The 17,671-nt window shown below is 42.5% G+C and overlaps 1 protein-coding gene across 1 annotated transcript; it reads right to left on the bottom strand.

Annotated features, from left to right (window-relative positions):
* Nucleotides 1–567: 567 nt before the first annotated feature.
* On the bottom strand, nt 568–16,813 carry tonsl (tonsoku-like, DNA repair protein; the record flags this gene model as incomplete). The annotated part of the gene is made up of 28 exons (XM_080043087.1): nt 16,652–16,813; nt 16,468–16,563; nt 15,799–15,941; nt 15,437–15,624; nt 15,185–15,310; nt 14,841–15,012; nt 14,614–14,728; nt 14,349–14,500; nt 14,056–14,208; nt 13,648–13,773; nt 11,182–11,380; nt 11,023–11,078; nt 10,522–10,611; nt 10,340–10,412; nt 10,050–10,213; nt 9,311–9,434; nt 8,749–8,990; nt 7,793–8,264; nt 6,865–7,067; nt 6,241–6,347; nt 5,969–6,125; nt 5,794–5,872; nt 5,073–5,380; nt 3,917–4,088; nt 3,097–3,272; nt 2,938–3,011; nt 2,521–2,654; nt 568–761 (listed from the first exon to the last, which is right to left on the bottom strand). Exons 1-28 carry the CDS (start codon nt 16,674–16,676, stop codon nt 568–570), a joined length of 4,320 nt encoding a protein of 1,439 aa, XP_079899213.1. The 5' UTR covers nt 16,677–16,813.
* Between the last annotated feature and the right edge of the window lie 858 nt (nt 16,814–17,671).

The raw sequence follows: 17,671 nt of genomic DNA on the forward strand, positions 1-17,671 counted from the left end.
GTGATTAACTCTTTTACATTAGTTGAAAGATGAATTGCACCACCATTGCTGGTGTGAGGTCAGCCTCACCTTTCACCATGTTGAACCTTGTAACTCTACAGGCCCACACCTCTGAGCAGTGACGAGTGACAAGGTTCAACGGGTTTTATGTAGAATCTATGTTAGATGTCAACTGTCCAACAGAAGTGTAAAAGGTTTTATTTAGGATTTATCTGAACCAGAAGGAATTGATTAAATCTAGATGAAAAAAGGGCCACTCAAAGACCAAGGCATCATGAGACACTTTAATAATATTTTTTTTAATCAAATTATACAATAATTCAATGGACTGAGGACAAGGTGCGTCATGACACAAACACACAGCTGACGTAACACGGGGTCTTCAAGCACTAAAGACTTTCACAGATACACATAAATACTTCGTACAAAAGACATGAAACATTTAAGGTCTTTTTACAGAGTGTGCGTAATTACAGCTAACCTTAAAAAATAATAGCACCACCATCTCTGTTAGAAAAGTTCAAGGCTCAAAGTGCAGCATCTCCCTGAATCTCGTTCAAACCCTTTTCATGAGGAGGCCCCGGCAGAGAGCAGGCACTTTCTGTTTCGGTCAATGAAGTGTGACTGAGTGCTGTCCCAGCTCTGCTTTAAGGTCTCTCGGTCAAGCTTGTTTAGTCCCTGAGAGCAAAGACGAAGATCCTGGACTAGCTGTGACAATCCGTCTAGACCAGCACTGTCCCAGGGGCCCGACAACTGACAACCTGTGGGCGAAGCAACAAGCGGTGTTTACTGTGTATACTTGATACTAGGGATGCACCGAATATTCGGCCACCGAAAAAGTTTGGCCGAAAATGGCAAAATAAGTCATTTTCGGTTTCGGCCCGAAACAGTTAAAAAGCCGAACAACATTACCGAAAATTGGCGAACTAAATGACACAAAGGAAATATGTTTTTAAAAGAGCTGCGCGCTTGTAAACCAGGAAATGGCAGTAAAGAGAGACATAACCGTGTATGCGAGTCCACGTCTCTTCGTGAGCGCGCAGCAGGAGCAGTTTGGTGCGTGCATGAATATGTCAGAGTCCAGTGTGGGAGAATTTTTTCAAACTGGATGAAACACGGCGCAGACAGTGCAATGCTTAATGCAGCATAAAGTTAAAACGCTCGTCCAAGACTGATGTTTAATCACCATAGAAACACAAAAGCCTTGCGCGAGCGAAGCAGCGATTCACCCGGTGAAACTCTGTGACAGTGTGACGGTTGGTAACGGTGTCACTCGCCGGTGAGGGCCGCCGCGCAAAACTTTAGTTAGTTTCATCTAAAATGATAACCGGAGATATCCTGTCCGTTAGCGCTGTTGGGGGAAAAGGCTCCTACGGTCTGATTGCATTTCTCGAGCCTGAATACACAGAGCCAAGTCGGCAAACTGACAGCGCGACTAAATATATGTCCAGCAAGCCGCCTCCCCCCGTTAGTTTCATTCTACAGACGAAAAGGTTACAATCACCTCCTAAGAATGGACATCGTTTAAAGCCTCTCATTGTTATGATCAGGGCTTTGAAGCAAATTCTGAAGTCTGAACATTATGGTGGGAGCTGTGGTGCAGTTTTTTTTAGAGCAACTACAAAAAATGAAGAAAGGCAATAAGTCAATATTTTTGTAGATTCGTCCTCATATAAGTCAAGGTAAAAATCAGTCAGAGGTTCACAAATTAATTCCTAGTAAAATATTAATTTTACTCTTAGATTTGAAGGTTTTACTGTTTAATTATTTATTTAGGGTTGCTTTTTAGTTGTAGGCTATGTTTGAGGAGAACATTTGGGAGTTCATGTATGCAATGTTGAAATAATTGACTAAATAATAAACAAAACTGCAAAAGCCTCTTTCGGTATTCGGTTTCGGCCTTTCGGCCAACTGTTTAATTTTATTCGGTTTCGGCCAAGAATTTTCATTTCGGTGCATCCCTACTTGATACTCTCGTTGTTTAGCATCCAAATTTAGCATTTGTTTATTTAATATTATGTATATTAGCCCCTAATTAAGCCCCTGTGGAGTTTTTGAACAATAGTATAGCTATGTAGCGATGTTTTTGAACTAACAGACCACCATATTGTTTGTATCTTAAGATGTGCCAAGAAAATTAGGGTCCGATTGAAGGGTTTTGTATTAGTGTCAGCGAGATACATTAATCAATTACAGCTTAATACACTGACTGCAGCCTACATACAATGTCCAAGGACATGAATAAACAAAACAGTCTCACCACCCTCTAGTATCCTCCAGTTTTAATATGTAGGTGCAATGCACCACAACTCATCTGAGTGATCCTCTTACTAGTTTTCACATGTATAATAGGTAAGTGCAATGGAGGGCAAAACAGAAGACTGTTAGCAAACATGAACGTAAACTAAAAACAATTAACGTTTATTACGTGCATGTTTTTTTTTTCTGTGGAGAAACAGTCATTGTATAGCCAAACAGTTTGTTGAAAAACTAAAGACCTACACATACACACATGTGTACCTTGAAGGTTTAGAAGGGCCATAGGTCGACGAGCCTCTCTGAGAGAGATCAGGATGCTGTGAAGTCCTGCTGAGGTAATGGACGGGTTTCCCGACAGGTTCAGACTCACCAAAGTGGGACATGTAGGCAGGCACCTGGAAGGGGAAACCAAGGAACCAACAACTGCCGATGACTGTTAACACCTAAACATTTCTGAGAGTTTGTTGTATCCCTTGATGCATTGTTACTGTAGGGGCAATTAAATTAATCCAATCACCAAAAATAAGTGGAATTAAAATATATATTCACTCATTCTGATCATGTTCACAGACTACCAGCATGCTTAGAATACATCATCACACTACAATTATGAACAATTCAGCATGTTCTCAGAAAATGCAGCAGCAGAGAGACACACACATACACATACACACTCACCTGGCCAAGGTGGCAACGCTACAGTCGGTCAACCCGTTTGCTGCCAGACTCAGATGGGTTAGTGAGCACTCGTCCTACCGGAAATAAAATGTTTGATTTAATTTGCATTGTGCACATTATTTGTAGTTGAAACTGTTTAGAGTACAGAATGTGATTTACCAGTGACAGGACGTTGGTTAGGTGTTCCAGTGCCGGGAAATCAGAAGGACCCCTGCGGACGGCGGACAGGTCCAGGTGTGTGAGACTGTTGAGAGGAAGAGTCTTCAACACCAACTCAAAGCCGGTGGAGCCCAATGCATTGTGGGATAGACACACTGATTTCAGGTGGCCTGTACCTAGATGATCAAAAGGATTTGAATGGGTTTATTTATTTACTCATTTAAAAGTTGCGCTATACAGTTTAGGTGGCGGAGGATCTTCAGTTAGTTAATGAAATATATTTTCTCAAAATGGAATTCTTAGTCTTGAATAATTCTATCATCTTAAATCACAACTAAATTATTTTAAAGGAACCTGTAACCAAACGTCAGACTAAAAATATGTTTGTAAACAAGACTGTGGGCCCTGCCGCTGTAAACAACAACAGTGAAACAGTATCTTTTCAGGTAGCTTTCCTTCTTCAAACAGTGTTTCAGAGATCCAATTTTCCTGTGAGTAAAGTATGTTTATCAGTTATGAGAATATACCTTAGAAAATGTTCAATTCTCTGACACACCAAAAGTTGCATAATGCACCTTTAAACTCCCCAAAAAACATTTTTTCAAGACGAAATTGATCCAGTGTTGGATTGTGAAACCTCCTCTTTTTCTCTTTCTGTAAAAAAACCCCCCGTCTTTTTAGTTTAACCGCTGAACAGAGCAATCGATAATAAAAGTTATTTAATTTACGGAAGAAACTGATGATTGGATCTTTAGCGATCAAAGCAAACACAACTATATCCATCCCATTAACAATGACTCTGCCTGTTGGAGAGCTTTACCTGTCAGAGCGCTGGCCAATGGCATTCGGTGCTGCTGCAGGAAGCGAGCGGTGAGGCCACAGGCGCGCAGAGACAGCCTGGCTAGCACAGGACAGCAGGACAGAAGACGGGACAGAGACTCGGACACACCATCACCCAGCGGGTTCATGCCCAGGTCCAGATCCTCCAGGCACTGCCAGAGAGAGGTGACGTGCAAAATGGAGAGACAGACAGACAGACAGACAGACAGACAGACAGACAGAATTCTCAGTTAAGTTACATTTGTAATAAATGGATGACCTCAAAAGTGGTGGGAAGAATAGTGCATGGGCTTTCGAGATGACGGTTTGTTTCATCACTGTGTTCTGGACACAGGGAGGGGTATTGATATCAGTTGATACTAACAGCCATCAACGGTCAAGGTGTCAATGAAATCAACAAAATGCATTCAGGAGGCAATTCAAACAAGAAAAAAACAATAAATAAATAAAAAAAAAATCTTCAGCAATTGAACTGTTACATAGTCAATACAACTGTTTGAACTGCTAAAACTGATATCAACGGTGAATTATCCTAAACAGCGGTCACTTATCGAGAAATGCCAGAATGCCGTGATTGACCAATCACAACACAGTATTTATGAACGCAGGGTAATAATAAAACTTAAAAATTAAAGTCCTTCCACTGGCTTTTCATGGAGGCTAGTGTTAGATCTGCTGAATACAAATGTACCACCACAGCAAGAAGTACTAGCAAGCACCAGTCAGTTTACCCAAATACTAAGAACAGGCAACCTTCTCAGTCACGCATGTGGTTTTAGACTTATCTTAAGATTCAGAGATATTCATTTCTAGTACTCTGTCAACAACTCAATAAAAAGGTGGCTTGAGTTTTTTTATAGCTGTACTGAGAGCACTGTGCTCTAATAGTCTATGCTGAAACTATCTGCATGGCGAAGAAAAGGCATATAAAAATATGTGATGTTTCCCTTTTAAATTGACTTTAGTATAAATGATTATAACCGTAGTGTCAATTTTCAACACAATTTGAATCCAAACAGAGACAGTTACGGGACCTAAATAAGCTTCGACAGACGCCCAGTGGCATGAATTCACAGAGGGGACACGGATGACAACCAGTAGAAATTAAAACAGCCTGGTCCGGCTGGGCTCTTTACCGGAAACGCAGGATGGCTATGTCCCTTTAAAGCATTCATGGCCTTCTCCAGCCCTTCGCCTGTGATGTGACAGGAGGAAACGTCCAGCAGCCGAAGCCGAGGCATGGTGACGGTGGTGGCGACCAGCTCGGGGAGTAGGTCATCGTGGAGACGGTTGCCGGAGATATGCAGCTCGGTGAGGCTGGCCTGAAGTTTGAGGGCGCGCAGGAGCGGACTGAGGGAAGAGGACGCCAAACTGAGGCCGCACACCGACACCGAAGAGCTACCATCCTGCGCCTCGCACAGCCGGGTCACACGCCTGTTCTCATCTGCAGGGAAGACAAAGACATGCCAGGCTCAGCGACGGTTTCTAAGTTAAGTTATCTATATAAGTCGATTTACACGAGGCACATTAGAATTTCTTCTTTTCACATATCCCCTCTCAAGTTACCACACTTCGGACGGGGTCAGAGCGCATGGTCAGCCATAGTACAGCAGTTTGGGGTTCAGGGCTTTGCTCAAGGACACAATGGTTGAAATGGTGGGCACCGTAGATGTAATACCAGCCACCACTAGTATAGTAAGTAACACCCTTCTGTCCGGTGCCGGGGATCCAACCGGCGACCTCATGGATACTGGTCGGCACCTCTTCCTCTAGGCCATTCTACCACCCCTAAGAAATATGAATGATTTTGTGTGTGTGTGTGTGTGTGTGTGTGTGTGTTTGTGTGTGTTTGCTCACCCACTGCCAGGCTGTGACAGGCCTTCTTGTAGCGCTCAGGGAGAGGGGGGAGGTCCCAGGAGCAAACTTCCGCCAGAACCTACAACACAAACCAACATTTATTACTCGTGTCCCAAACAAAAGAGGAAAACAGTAAACTTCCAGCAGTCTTTTGGTTATAATGTCTTGGCCTCACCTCTTCATTAGTGTGCAGCACAGCCAGCAGCAGGTCCTGTGGGGAGAGCAGAGCGCCTTCCTTCTGAAGCGAGAGGCGAGGCAGCAGGCCACACTTCTGGTAGTAACGCTGAGCAGCCTGCTCACACAGCCATGCCACAGTGCAGGAGTCTGCCTCACTGCAATACAGCGTGATGAGGGTGAGTGTATGTGGATTGACACATGCCAAGTACAGCAGTATGGGCCTCAGAGTTAAAGCAATTATTAAGCCAATATAAAATGTTTTGGCACAACCTCTGCGGAACTGGGATGAGGAAAACGTCTTCTTGAACTCTGACCCTCATTCTGATTGGTGGAGGAAGTGATGTGGGCATGGGAGCAGCATACGTCTGAGATGGAGGCTGAAATACATTTTTACAAATAAAACATGCATATAAGCAAAATGGAATGGCATTTTTGAAAAAGGGAACCCCTGTTTACAGGACTATGTCGGGGAGTACAACTGCATACGTGAAAAAAGTGGTATTAAGCCTTTTGTGAGGTCTGATAATGTAGGCGAAGATGTGGAATACAAAAAAATAAAAAATAAAAATACATTCCCTACATTCCAAATCTTATAGCCTCTTTTTTTACTATACTACATACTGAACTGCAGCTGTCCATAAAAGGAAAGCAGTAACTTTGCATGAAGCATGCCTACAATTGGGACATACTATTTCATCATAACATTGCGCCTTGAATTTGACCTTTTGCTTATACATCCGTCTCATCTCCCGGCTCTGTTGATGTGATCTAACTTCCTTTGTGCAGTGGGTCAGAACAGCCAAAAATGCATGCTGGCTTGCAACAATGCAAAATGCGACCAGGTGTAGAATAAAATGTAAAAAACGGGAGGATGCAGAGATTCTTATATCCCACCTGCATGTGTATTTGCGGCAGTGGTGGGGTCTCTGGTCTTAGGTCATCATCGTCTGTGAACGTGGGGCTGTGTGAGCGGTTGACCTCCCGTCTTCCTAACCTGACCATGCCCGGCATCTGAGTCATTTTGACCTGGTGGGGCTTCACAGAGCCGTTCCTTTTCAGAGAGAGACTCCTGCTGGATGAGCTGGGAACTGCAGAGCCTAGAAGAGAAGAGGAGCATGGTAGGAAATAGGGGGGCAATGTAGAATTATTCTTGTCACCGTCATCCCATAATTGTGCCTGTAATTCAGTTCTTCGTATTTTTAAGTTCCTTATAAATCACACAGTACTGCTCTTAAAATAAATTAGAAAGTAAAAATAATATTATTATCCAGAAACGGTTAAAACACACTTTTCCGCTCAAAAAAATATGAATATAAAAGATGACATTTTATAACCTCTTAGCATCTTCTTGTTTGTATGTTTTTTTCTTTTCTTTTAAAAGGTGCAGTGTGTATAATTTAATTTAAATATAATAGAGTTTGTTTTAATTAGTGTATAATTGCTTGAAAATAAAAGTTGATTTTATTTTATTTCCTTAGAATGAGCCTTTTATATCTACATAAGAGCTGGTCTTGCCACCATGGAGGCCACCAGTTTGCACTGCTATGATTCTACAGTAGCACAGAATGGACAAACTTAATGGCCATATGCATTTTTAAAGTGTGTGTCTCTTGGAAGATGAAGTACTTTAGTATAAATAACTACATCTTCACTTCATCACTTGATATTGTGGAAAGACATGAGGCAATGGTGGATGATGCCATCTTTAGTAACTAACTTATTGTCCTTGAAGGCCACTGTAGCTTCTGTTACTACTTAATATTCAGATATTACACACTGCACCTATAAGTGTTTTATTACATGACAAAAGTCTGTTTGATACCTCTGTAGCCTGAGTTAGAGTTGGAGTGCCTGTCTTGACTTCTGGAGATGGGGATGTCCTCCCCTCTCATCCAGTTGTCTTCCTCTCGAAGCCTCCTCTTCTTCTTGGGCTGGGTTTCCTCCATGTCGTGCTCCAACCAGTCGTCGGCCAGGTACTCCTCCTCTGGAACCAGGGCCGATTTGCTGCTGGATGAAACGGCTGGAGTGCTGCTGGGGAACTTGGGCTGCTGGGACTGACCATGCAGACGGGACTTGGCACTGCCCAAGCCTCGAATGGCACTGTGGTACTCGTCTCGCGCGAAGACAGACGGCGCAGGGGGGGGAGCCTCCCTGACGCTTTCTCCACCCGAGCTGGGGATGACGCTGGGTTCCCTGTGCGGAGGAACTTCTGGGAAATGGTGTCTAGGGCGCACGTGTCGGAGGGGGCTGAGTGGGCCGTCGCAGTCGCCTTCGTCTGAAGAGCTGCTGTTATTCTAAGGAATACAAATACATACAAATCATGTCCTGTGATTGTTGATTTAAAAGCTTTAGTGTGTAACTTTTTCATTTAGATTAATGTCGGTTTCATTCAAGCCATCGCCAAACGAGTTGACACAAAGTTGATTGAGCCTATCAGCTACACAGAACTCGACCTGTTTTTCTCAGTATGGCAATGTTAACAAACTGGTGTCACCCACTGACACTGGCGCAGGAGCTAAGAAAAAGTCAATGAAGCACCCAAGAAATGTTTCAGTTGACACTCTACTGCTAAGAAAGCACCTGGACAAACAGCAGAAGGTATCATATCTGTGTGCGATCACCAAAGGCTTATCTCCTGTCAATGCACCGACTGTGTTTTTGTAATTACTCCGAATCAACAGAAGTTACACACCATAGCTTTAAAGAATTCTAAAGAATAAAGAGTTCCTTTTAATCTCATTTGTATGATATGAAAAAAAAGCTGTTGTCAGGGTTTACCCCATACAGGACGGCAGCCTCGGTCCCTCTGGCTCTGTGGCGCTGCGTTGAGCCATTGCTCTGCCAGCGTTTGGAACTGGCAGGTGGCGCCTTGGCCTCAGAGCCCCTGTCAGTGCGGGGCCGCTCCTGGCCTGAGTAACAGCCCCCTCCAGTGGGTGACAGCGGCTCAGAGTTCTCAGCGTCAAACAGCTGGCTGTCCTGCAGAGAATCGAAAGGCTTGGCCATAGCTGGAGCAGCAGGCACTGTGTCAGACAGAGAGAAGTTGGTTATGAATCAAGATTGTTTATTTGTCATATGCACAATGATTACAGCAGCAGTCGTTGGCAATTACATTCTTGAGTCTCAGGCCTTCTTCAACAATGCAAGATAAAAAAGGTAAAAAAGGGGGGTAAAACGTTTGAAGAGAACAAACAAGTGAAGAGAGCCATCAGAGACCTAAATAAAGACAAAATCATGCAAAACAATATTTAAAAAAAGTGTGGAAAAAGCGAAAGGAGGTGAAAAAAAAAGGTGAAAGGATATTCAAAAGTCAAAACTGAGGGGGACAATGCAAAGGCCTCACCTCCCCCGGCGAGAGACTTCCTCATGAGTCGCTCCGTAGCAATGCACTCCTGCCTGGTTTCCTGGTCCAACTCTCTGCTGTACGTCCTCTGCCACTGACGCAGGGTGTCCATGGCCGAGTCCCCCTGACAGAGGAGGGTGAACGCATTAGATGTATGACCACATGATCCCAATTCGGATGAGATTTGTTTTTCAAGGAAAGATGTTGCTGATTTCTGTATTACAACGGCCCGAATGGTAAAAAAAAAAATCATTACGGAAATTGTAAAACAAATATGGAAAAAGCTTCTTTGTTGGTGTACAGTCTGTATAACTGTATTTTTGAGAGAAATGTATTGTTAAATTAAAATTTGAAAGTTGAAATGTACGACTAAATTTTGGTACAGTTCTAAATTCAAATTATGGAACAGAAAATTTATATGTACGCTAAAAAGGAGGAAATTGCTTAATTTGAACACAAATACCAGAACCAAAGACATTATATCAACTACCGTCTATTATTAGGTAATTTTTTATCAAATCAACAACATTTGTTTGCTCACGTCTTGCCCTGTGTTTTTTCTTTATCTTTAAACGTGTATAGTAAAAGGCCATCGTTAATTTCAGTTAAATTAAAATTGATATTCGAAATAATACTAAGCATGCTGTTGATGAGGGTCACATGAATTTTTTCCCCCACCGCATTGTATTCTATTAAAGAAACAGCTCCTGTAATTTTATTACAGTGCACACAAGCACACCTTGGAGTTGCGTTGGCTGACAGATGCCCCTCGTTCTACCAGGAACCTTGCCACCTTTAAATTGCCACAGGCGAGCGCGTCGTGGAGAGGGGTCACTCCCTCGCATAAGGGACCACCCGGGTCGTTGATGTTGGCACCACGCTCCAGCAGCACGGCCACAACATCTGGACGAGAGAACGAGAGACAAACGTTTGAGGGAAGGAGGACGGGTAAATGTTTTATCGCCCTCATTTAATCACAAAACACAACTTCAGAACAAGGTTTACTGCAGTCCATCTTAAATCAGTTACCATGGTGACCGTGGTTGCAGGCCTCGTGAAGGGGGGTCCAGCCACAATAGTCCCTGGGGTTCACTGGGTGACCCTAACACAGACAAGCAGAGAACTGTTAACGTTATCATGCTAGTTTGTCTGTAGTCATGTTTCAAATGTTTTTCAACAAAAAATTATTATATATGTGGTTTTTCCCCTACCTGTTCCACCAGATACTGGACCTGCTTCAGGTTTCCATCTATACACGCTCTGTGCAGAGACGTCTCGCCCTTCTCATTCCTCTTGTTCCACTAAAACACACACAAAAAAAAAAAAAAAGGTAGTTTAGTTAGATTTTATTTGACATGGACATCACAATTACACTGGACGAAACAGATGCTTTGTTTAAGTGTTTCAGCCTACATGCTAGTTCTCAACAGCTGTCCACATGAAGCTTTTTAAGAGGAAACAAATAAAGATATGAAGAAAAATAATAATAAATCAGTCAGGAGGAAATATATTACTGAAATAACAGAATGTACAATATTACAGTGATGAAAAAGCAGCAATATATTCAGAGTCAAATTTATACATGACCTATAAAGCAAAGGCATCAGACAATAAACCAGTTGCAAGTTATGAATCACATCGGAATTCAAAAGACTTGGTATACAAAGACGAGATGAATTCTTGTGCTGAATGACAGCTGATTTACCACTCACCCTTCCTGCCTTTCTTCTCCCCGAGACCATCTTGTCATAACCATCCAAATCATCATCTAGAGAAGCCACAGTTAAAATGAATCAAAAACAACAAACATAAAATAATGTTGGTAAATATTTGAATCCATTTGTCTCCCCATTGGCCAAGCCAGCGGCTACCTGAGTCTGACAGAACGAAGTCACTGTCATCCAGAGGTTCACTGTTGTCCATTTCCTCTTCCTCTTCCTCCTCTCCATCGCTCCCCTCCGGCCTCCAGCCCTCAGCGGCACACAGCTCCCCTAGCCGAGCCTCCGTGTCGTCAGCCGTCGGTGCGCCGCAGCGTCTTTGGGACGCCAGCCAGAGCCTCAGCACGCGTTTCTACCGTAAAGGAGGGGAAATGCCTTTGAAATCCAGTTCCTTTTTCTTATTTATTTATTTTTAGTTCCATTTTTCTTTTAAATAGGGACGATGCAGTTTCACATACACCGTGTTCCAAATTATTATACAAATTGGATTGAAGTGTCATAAACTTTTTTAACATTTAACATACATTTTTTTGTTTTTCAATTAAACTCATGTATGATATTGTGTCTCAGGACGCCTTGGATCATTGAAATTAATCTCATACACCAGTGATAATTAGTTTGCCATGTGAGCCCAATCAAAGGAAAAACTACTTAAGAAGGACGTTCCACATTATTAAGAAGGCCACATGTTTCAAGCAATATGGGAAAGAAAAAGGATCTCTCTGCTGCGGAAAAGCGTCAAATAGTGCAATACTTTGGATAAGGTATGACAACATTAGATATTTCACAGAAACTTAAGTGTGATCATTGTACTGTGAAGAGATTTGTGGCTGATTCAGAGCACAGACGGGTTGGTGCAGACAAATTCATCGGATTAGGAGAGCAGCTGCTAAAATGCCGTTACAGAGCAGCAGACAGGTATTTGAAGCCGCTGGTGCCTCTGGAGTACCGCAAACCTCAAGGTGTAGGATCCTCCAGAGGTTTGCAGTTGTGCATAAACCTATTATTCGGCCACCCCTAAACAATGCTCACAAGCAGAAACGGTTGCACTGGGCTCAGAAATACATGAAGACTAATTTTCAAACAGTCTTGTTTACTGATGAGTGCCGTGCAACCCTGGATGGTCCAGATGGATGGAGTAGTGGATGGTTGGTGAATGGCCACCATGTCCCAACAAGGATGCGACGTCAGCAAGGAGGTGGCGGAGTCATGTTTTGGGCCGGAATCATGCGGATAGAGCTGGTAGGCCCCTTTAGGGTCCCTGACGGTGTGAAAATGACCTCGGCAAAGTATGTTTAGTTTCTGACTGACCACTTTCTTCCGTGGTACAAAAAGAAGGACAGTGCATTCCGTAGTAAAATCATCTTCATGCATGACAATGCACCATCTCATACTGCAAAGAATACCTCTGTGTCATTGGCTGCTATGGGCATAAAAGGAGAGAACCTCATGGTGTGGCCCCATCTTCCCCTGACCTCAACCCTATTGAGAACCTTTGGAGCATCCTCAAGCAAAACATCTATGAGGTTGGGAGGCAGTTCACATCAAAACAGGAGCTATGGGAGGCTATTCTGGCATCCTGCAAAGATATTCAAGCAGAAATTCTCCAAAAACTCACAAGTTCAATGGATGCAAGAATTGTGAAGGTGATATCAAAGAAGGGGTCCTATGTTAACATGTAACTTGGCCTGTTAAGATGTTTTTGATTGAAATAGCTTTTGATTTCACTAAATATGACCTTCACATAATGCAAATTCAACAAATTACAATTTTTATTTCTTTACAACCTATAAAATGTTTTGAAACTCTGTTGTGCATAATAATTTGGAATGGTGCATTTTGAGTTTTTTATTTTTGAAAAAAATACCGTTATCATTTGGAGGTTTGTTCAATAAAATTTGAATCATACTTTAACGGTTGATGACTTGAAATTTATACTGACTGTCATTTGCATCGACTATTTAGGAAAATGTGAGAAAAATATAATTTGCATAATAATTTTGTAGTTCCAATATAAAGAATGTAACTGATGTCCTGCACAGAGAGTATATAGCCTTTGCTCATTTACAACAACTTAATCAACATACAAAGCCTTCATTGATCAACATATTAAAACAAAAGTATAATACAGAATGCAATAGAATACACATACAGCAACACACATAAGGTACGGTATGATATCATCACATTAAAAAAAACAGTATAACCTGTAAGCAACAGAATTGCGCAAATTGGTACAGGCTTGTTTTGCTTCTGGCCAGGTTCTAACCTTTGTTGTGAACAACTTTATATGTGGTATTTATTTGATTTCATTTCAATGGGTAATGTTTTCCAGACTTGACTGCCCTTTATGGAGAAAGCTGACTGTCCAAATACAATTTGGTATTTTACAGTTACCATTAGCCACGCTCCTGGTTATTCTGTTACCGTCTTTTCTTTGGATATGTCTGGGAAAGAGGCTCTGGGTCTAAACTATGTAATCATTTGAAAATTTATTTGAGAAAACGTAGTTGACTTAAGCTCTCAAAGTTCAGTAAATTACGTTTTTTTTTTGTCAGGCAGTGATGCCAACAAACAGGCTTTTTATCCATTATTTTGCATCCCATCGTTCCAGCTCACCTGTAGTCTAGCCTGCTTAAAGTCCTGAGCACAACGTAACGCTGTGCTGTAGCTGCTGTCCACATCCTCTCGTGCACAGCTGCTCTCCTCCTGAGCTGCCGCGATGTTCAGCCACGTGCTACACTCCTAATGTGTGTACACACACACACACACATACATACACACAAAAAACTGTCAAAGAGTTGTTATCTATTGTATTATAGTATTAGTGACATCACTGTATTTTTTAATTGTCAGTTTTTATGTCAGATCTTCTCCCACCATCATATAGGGGATTTTTTATACTTAAACCAACATATTTGTATATTATATACTGTATGTCATATAAGCTATATCCATGAAACCCTGATAAAAATTCTAGGATTTTGCAAAAAAAAAGAGTGATGTTGCATGAAGGTGCATGTAAACCTCATTGGAGCTGCCCTGTCGTAAAGCCAGCTCCTGTCTGTAGTGCTCCACCGCCTTGCTGTGCTGTCTCAGGTCTGTGTGTGTCGCAGCCAGGGACACGTGGATGACAGCCAGCTCCCTGGCAGGCTTCCCCAACGCCTCCGCACCCTTTAGCTGCATCACCAAGAGACGACAAAGCTTCACGTAAACTAATTGCGATGACGTTCTAGCATGTAAATAAACTTAATTTGGACAGCGGTCAAAAAAATGTAGTGTCTACTGTGTGCCAAAAGAAACATTAACATGTTCTCTACCTGAGCCTGATATGCATCCAGAGCTTTACTGTAGCAGCCAACCTTACAGTAAAGGTCCCCCAGCTGCTCTGCCAGCCCCACGGTCTGATGGGAGCCAAGTCCTTTGCTCTGCTCCTCCCCCAATTCCTCCTCCAATTTGCATCCATGGTCCGCTGTGACATTTAAATAAAATCAACTCAGCTGTCTTAGTGAATTAAAAAATATACGACTATATACAAATGATCAAAAAGACTCATTTTGTATGAAAAGAAAATTGCTTCCTCACCTTGTTTGAAGGCTTTCTTCACTGCCTGTCTGTCCACCAGCTGCTGGGAACCCAGCAAGAAAGCTTTCTTCAGAGATCGTCGAGCCGCCACGAAATCTCCCAGTGACAGCTGCACCTGTGGTCAAACGTCCCAGGACATGCACAAATGACTCAAAACGACCATGACTCGATAAACTAAATCTGGTTGAAGTATTTGTGCTACGGCTTACTCTAGAGCGTGTTCATACCTTGCCAATGCAGTGAAAGCACTCGCTCTCACTGAACTTGTCTTTGATCTTCCGAGCACACTCTTTGGCCTGTTCTAGGCAGCGCACTGCATTGGACTTTTGACCGTTTCGGAAGTAGATGTTGCCCAGGTTAAAGTTTGCACGGTACAGGTCCTCCAGCAGCTGACTCTTCCTTTTGAGAAGATGAGAAGGGAGACAGCATTGTTAACAATACTTTATGGTAAACTCCGTATCGATGATAATGCACACTTCCTTGTTGAACACTGTCAGTAATGAAACATTTCCATGTCACAATTTTTTCCAGTTCTTGCATTAAGACAAAGTATAGTTTAAGATGTTCTTACTCTGCAATAAAAACACTTCTGCGAATAAACTCGCTGCAACGTTTGGGCTCCTCCAGGTGATCGCAGACCAGGCCAAGATTAAGGAAGAGACGTGCCTTCATCTCGCTAATCTCACGCCCCGACACACTGCCTGCGAGATGAGAACATAGTTTTTAAAGAACAAACAAGTTACACAAAAAATATGGGAACCGGATAATAATTACAATACGCTCCATTAAACAGGTTGGGATCCCAACAGGCAAGTAGACAAACAGACCTTCTAGACGGTCGTCCACGATAGCCAGGCTCTTCCTAAAGGCGTCCTCTGCTTGCTCTAAACTCTTCCGCGATCGGTCCGACTCATAACGGAAGAGGTAGGTTCGGCCGATTGTGGCCAGCGCCCTCTGCTCCTCCGCATGATCCCTGACGGAGCGAGCCAGGTCCAGGTGACACCGCTGATGCTTAAGAAGAAAAAATACATCCAACACCTTACACTGCTTTCTTAACATCCTTGTAAGGATTTGTATGGGATGTTTATAAATGTTGCCCCCATTTGTATCACTATAGTACTGAAGGGTTTTAAGAATTGGTTTGATGACAACAACATCATATCATAATATAGCAATTCAACTCACTTTCAAAGCAGCCTCTATGTTCCCCATCTCTGCATAGCACTCTCCAATCTTACGATGTGCCACAGCTCGTCCAATCACATCGTTCAGCACCTCCGACAGAGCCAACTCCTGCTGGTGCTCACTGATGGCAGCTTCATAATCACCTGAAAAACACAAGGACCAGAAACGATTTAAAAAAATGGGTTAATAAGGTACCAAAAGCAAATGTATTATAAGTCAATGTCGAAATTTCACAATAAGAGGGGAAGAGCATAACAAAATGCAACAGTAGGTGATTGTGATTGTTTCTGAGCTGACGGTTCAAAGTTGGTGATTGAAAATGTCTTGTCTGATCACCAGTATTTGCCCTTATTTTTGGTAATGTGTTAATGTGAATGAATAGCCTATATGGCTAGTTTGTAAACAGCCGACAGCAGCTGTGTTGTTTCCATTAACACCGTCTCTCCATCTGTATATTTAACAAAATGATGAGAAAATCTGAAAACATTAGCCTACTGAGAGACTACAGTTTGAAAACGTCTGGTCTGTGTGAAAGTCCCTGTGTTGTCAAGGATAATTGTCTTCCGCATGGATTCCTAAAGGCTGACTTAAACGGTTTTTCATTCAACAGTAAATCCAATATTGTAAACAGCTGAAACATCAGTCAACAACGTCATACGATTCACTTACCACATCTGGACAGCAGCTCGCCCAGCTGGTTGCAGATACTGGCTTCCTCTCTCAAGTTGCTGCTGTTCTGCGCTTTGCTCTTCGCTTTCTGCAGCTCTACGACAATCAAACATGAATATCTTTACACAACAGCGGTCAAATGATCTAAACAAATATTGTGTTAGCAACATAGAGCATCACTTACGTTTAATCTCCCGTGCGGAGCTCATCTTGATGTTAACTGACTAGCTTACAGAAAGCTAACCTACAGCTGGTGGTGAATGACAGAGCAGCGCGAGGCACTTTAGCTTAGCTGAACAAAAGACAAATCATAAATGAACAAAAACACTCCTTCACTTCATTTTCACTGATACACGTATTCGATCGTCCATTTACGTATCCGATCGCGTTTGTTGTCTCATCAAATTTCGCTACACAGTAAACAGTTCAGTAAACTTCAGAAAGCCGCGCCAGTTCCGCACTCAGCCAATGACTTCGCTGCGTTGTCATAATTATTTGTAGTCCCTGAGTTCGGCTTGTCAGGCACTAATCCCGCCTCGCAAACTAGTACAAAAGGTCGCGTTTGCAACCCTGCCCTAAACCTCAAACATCTGCCATAACTCAGCACATCATAATAACATATTTGGTTTGTTTGCGTATCTGTGGACGTTACTTTGCAAGATAACAGGGTGTTCATTCTGTCTCACAGACTAAATGTAGGGCAAGAAGACACTCGGAAAACTACCGTTCATTGGTTAACGCCGAAGCGTGACGTAGTTGCGCATAGGTCCATGATAGAAACCATAGATAGAAACTGTGGAGTGATTTTTATTCTGAAAGTTGCTCCTCAACTCACAAAGATAGCTATGCACCAAAGTGAGCATGCATTGCAAACACCGTGTTACAGACACAGAAGTGTGTTGCCTGGCAACAAGATGTGGGCCAAGTCAAATGAGACAAGTAAAGGTAAACAAAGGTGAGAAAATTATCTCAACCCCTTGTGACATATGCGCATTGATTAAGGTGGTGAGAAAAATTTAACTTGGCAAGGGAGATATTTTTTTTAAATATTCGTTTTTCACCATCGTCATATTACCATTAAAAATCTGACAAAGTCAGATATAAAAACAGTAGCCTACCTCATTGCGATGCATAACGTGCTCTCTCTTCCACTCGCTTCCTAAAGAAATGCATGCGCTGTCGGCTTGCACTTCGGCACTGGTAT

This window comes from Ammodytes marinus (assembly GCF_949987685.1).
Source record: "Ammodytes marinus genome assembly, chromosome: 15".
Classification (NCBI taxonomy): domain Eukaryota; kingdom Metazoa; phylum Chordata; class Actinopteri; order Uranoscopiformes; family Ammodytidae; genus Ammodytes; species Ammodytes marinus.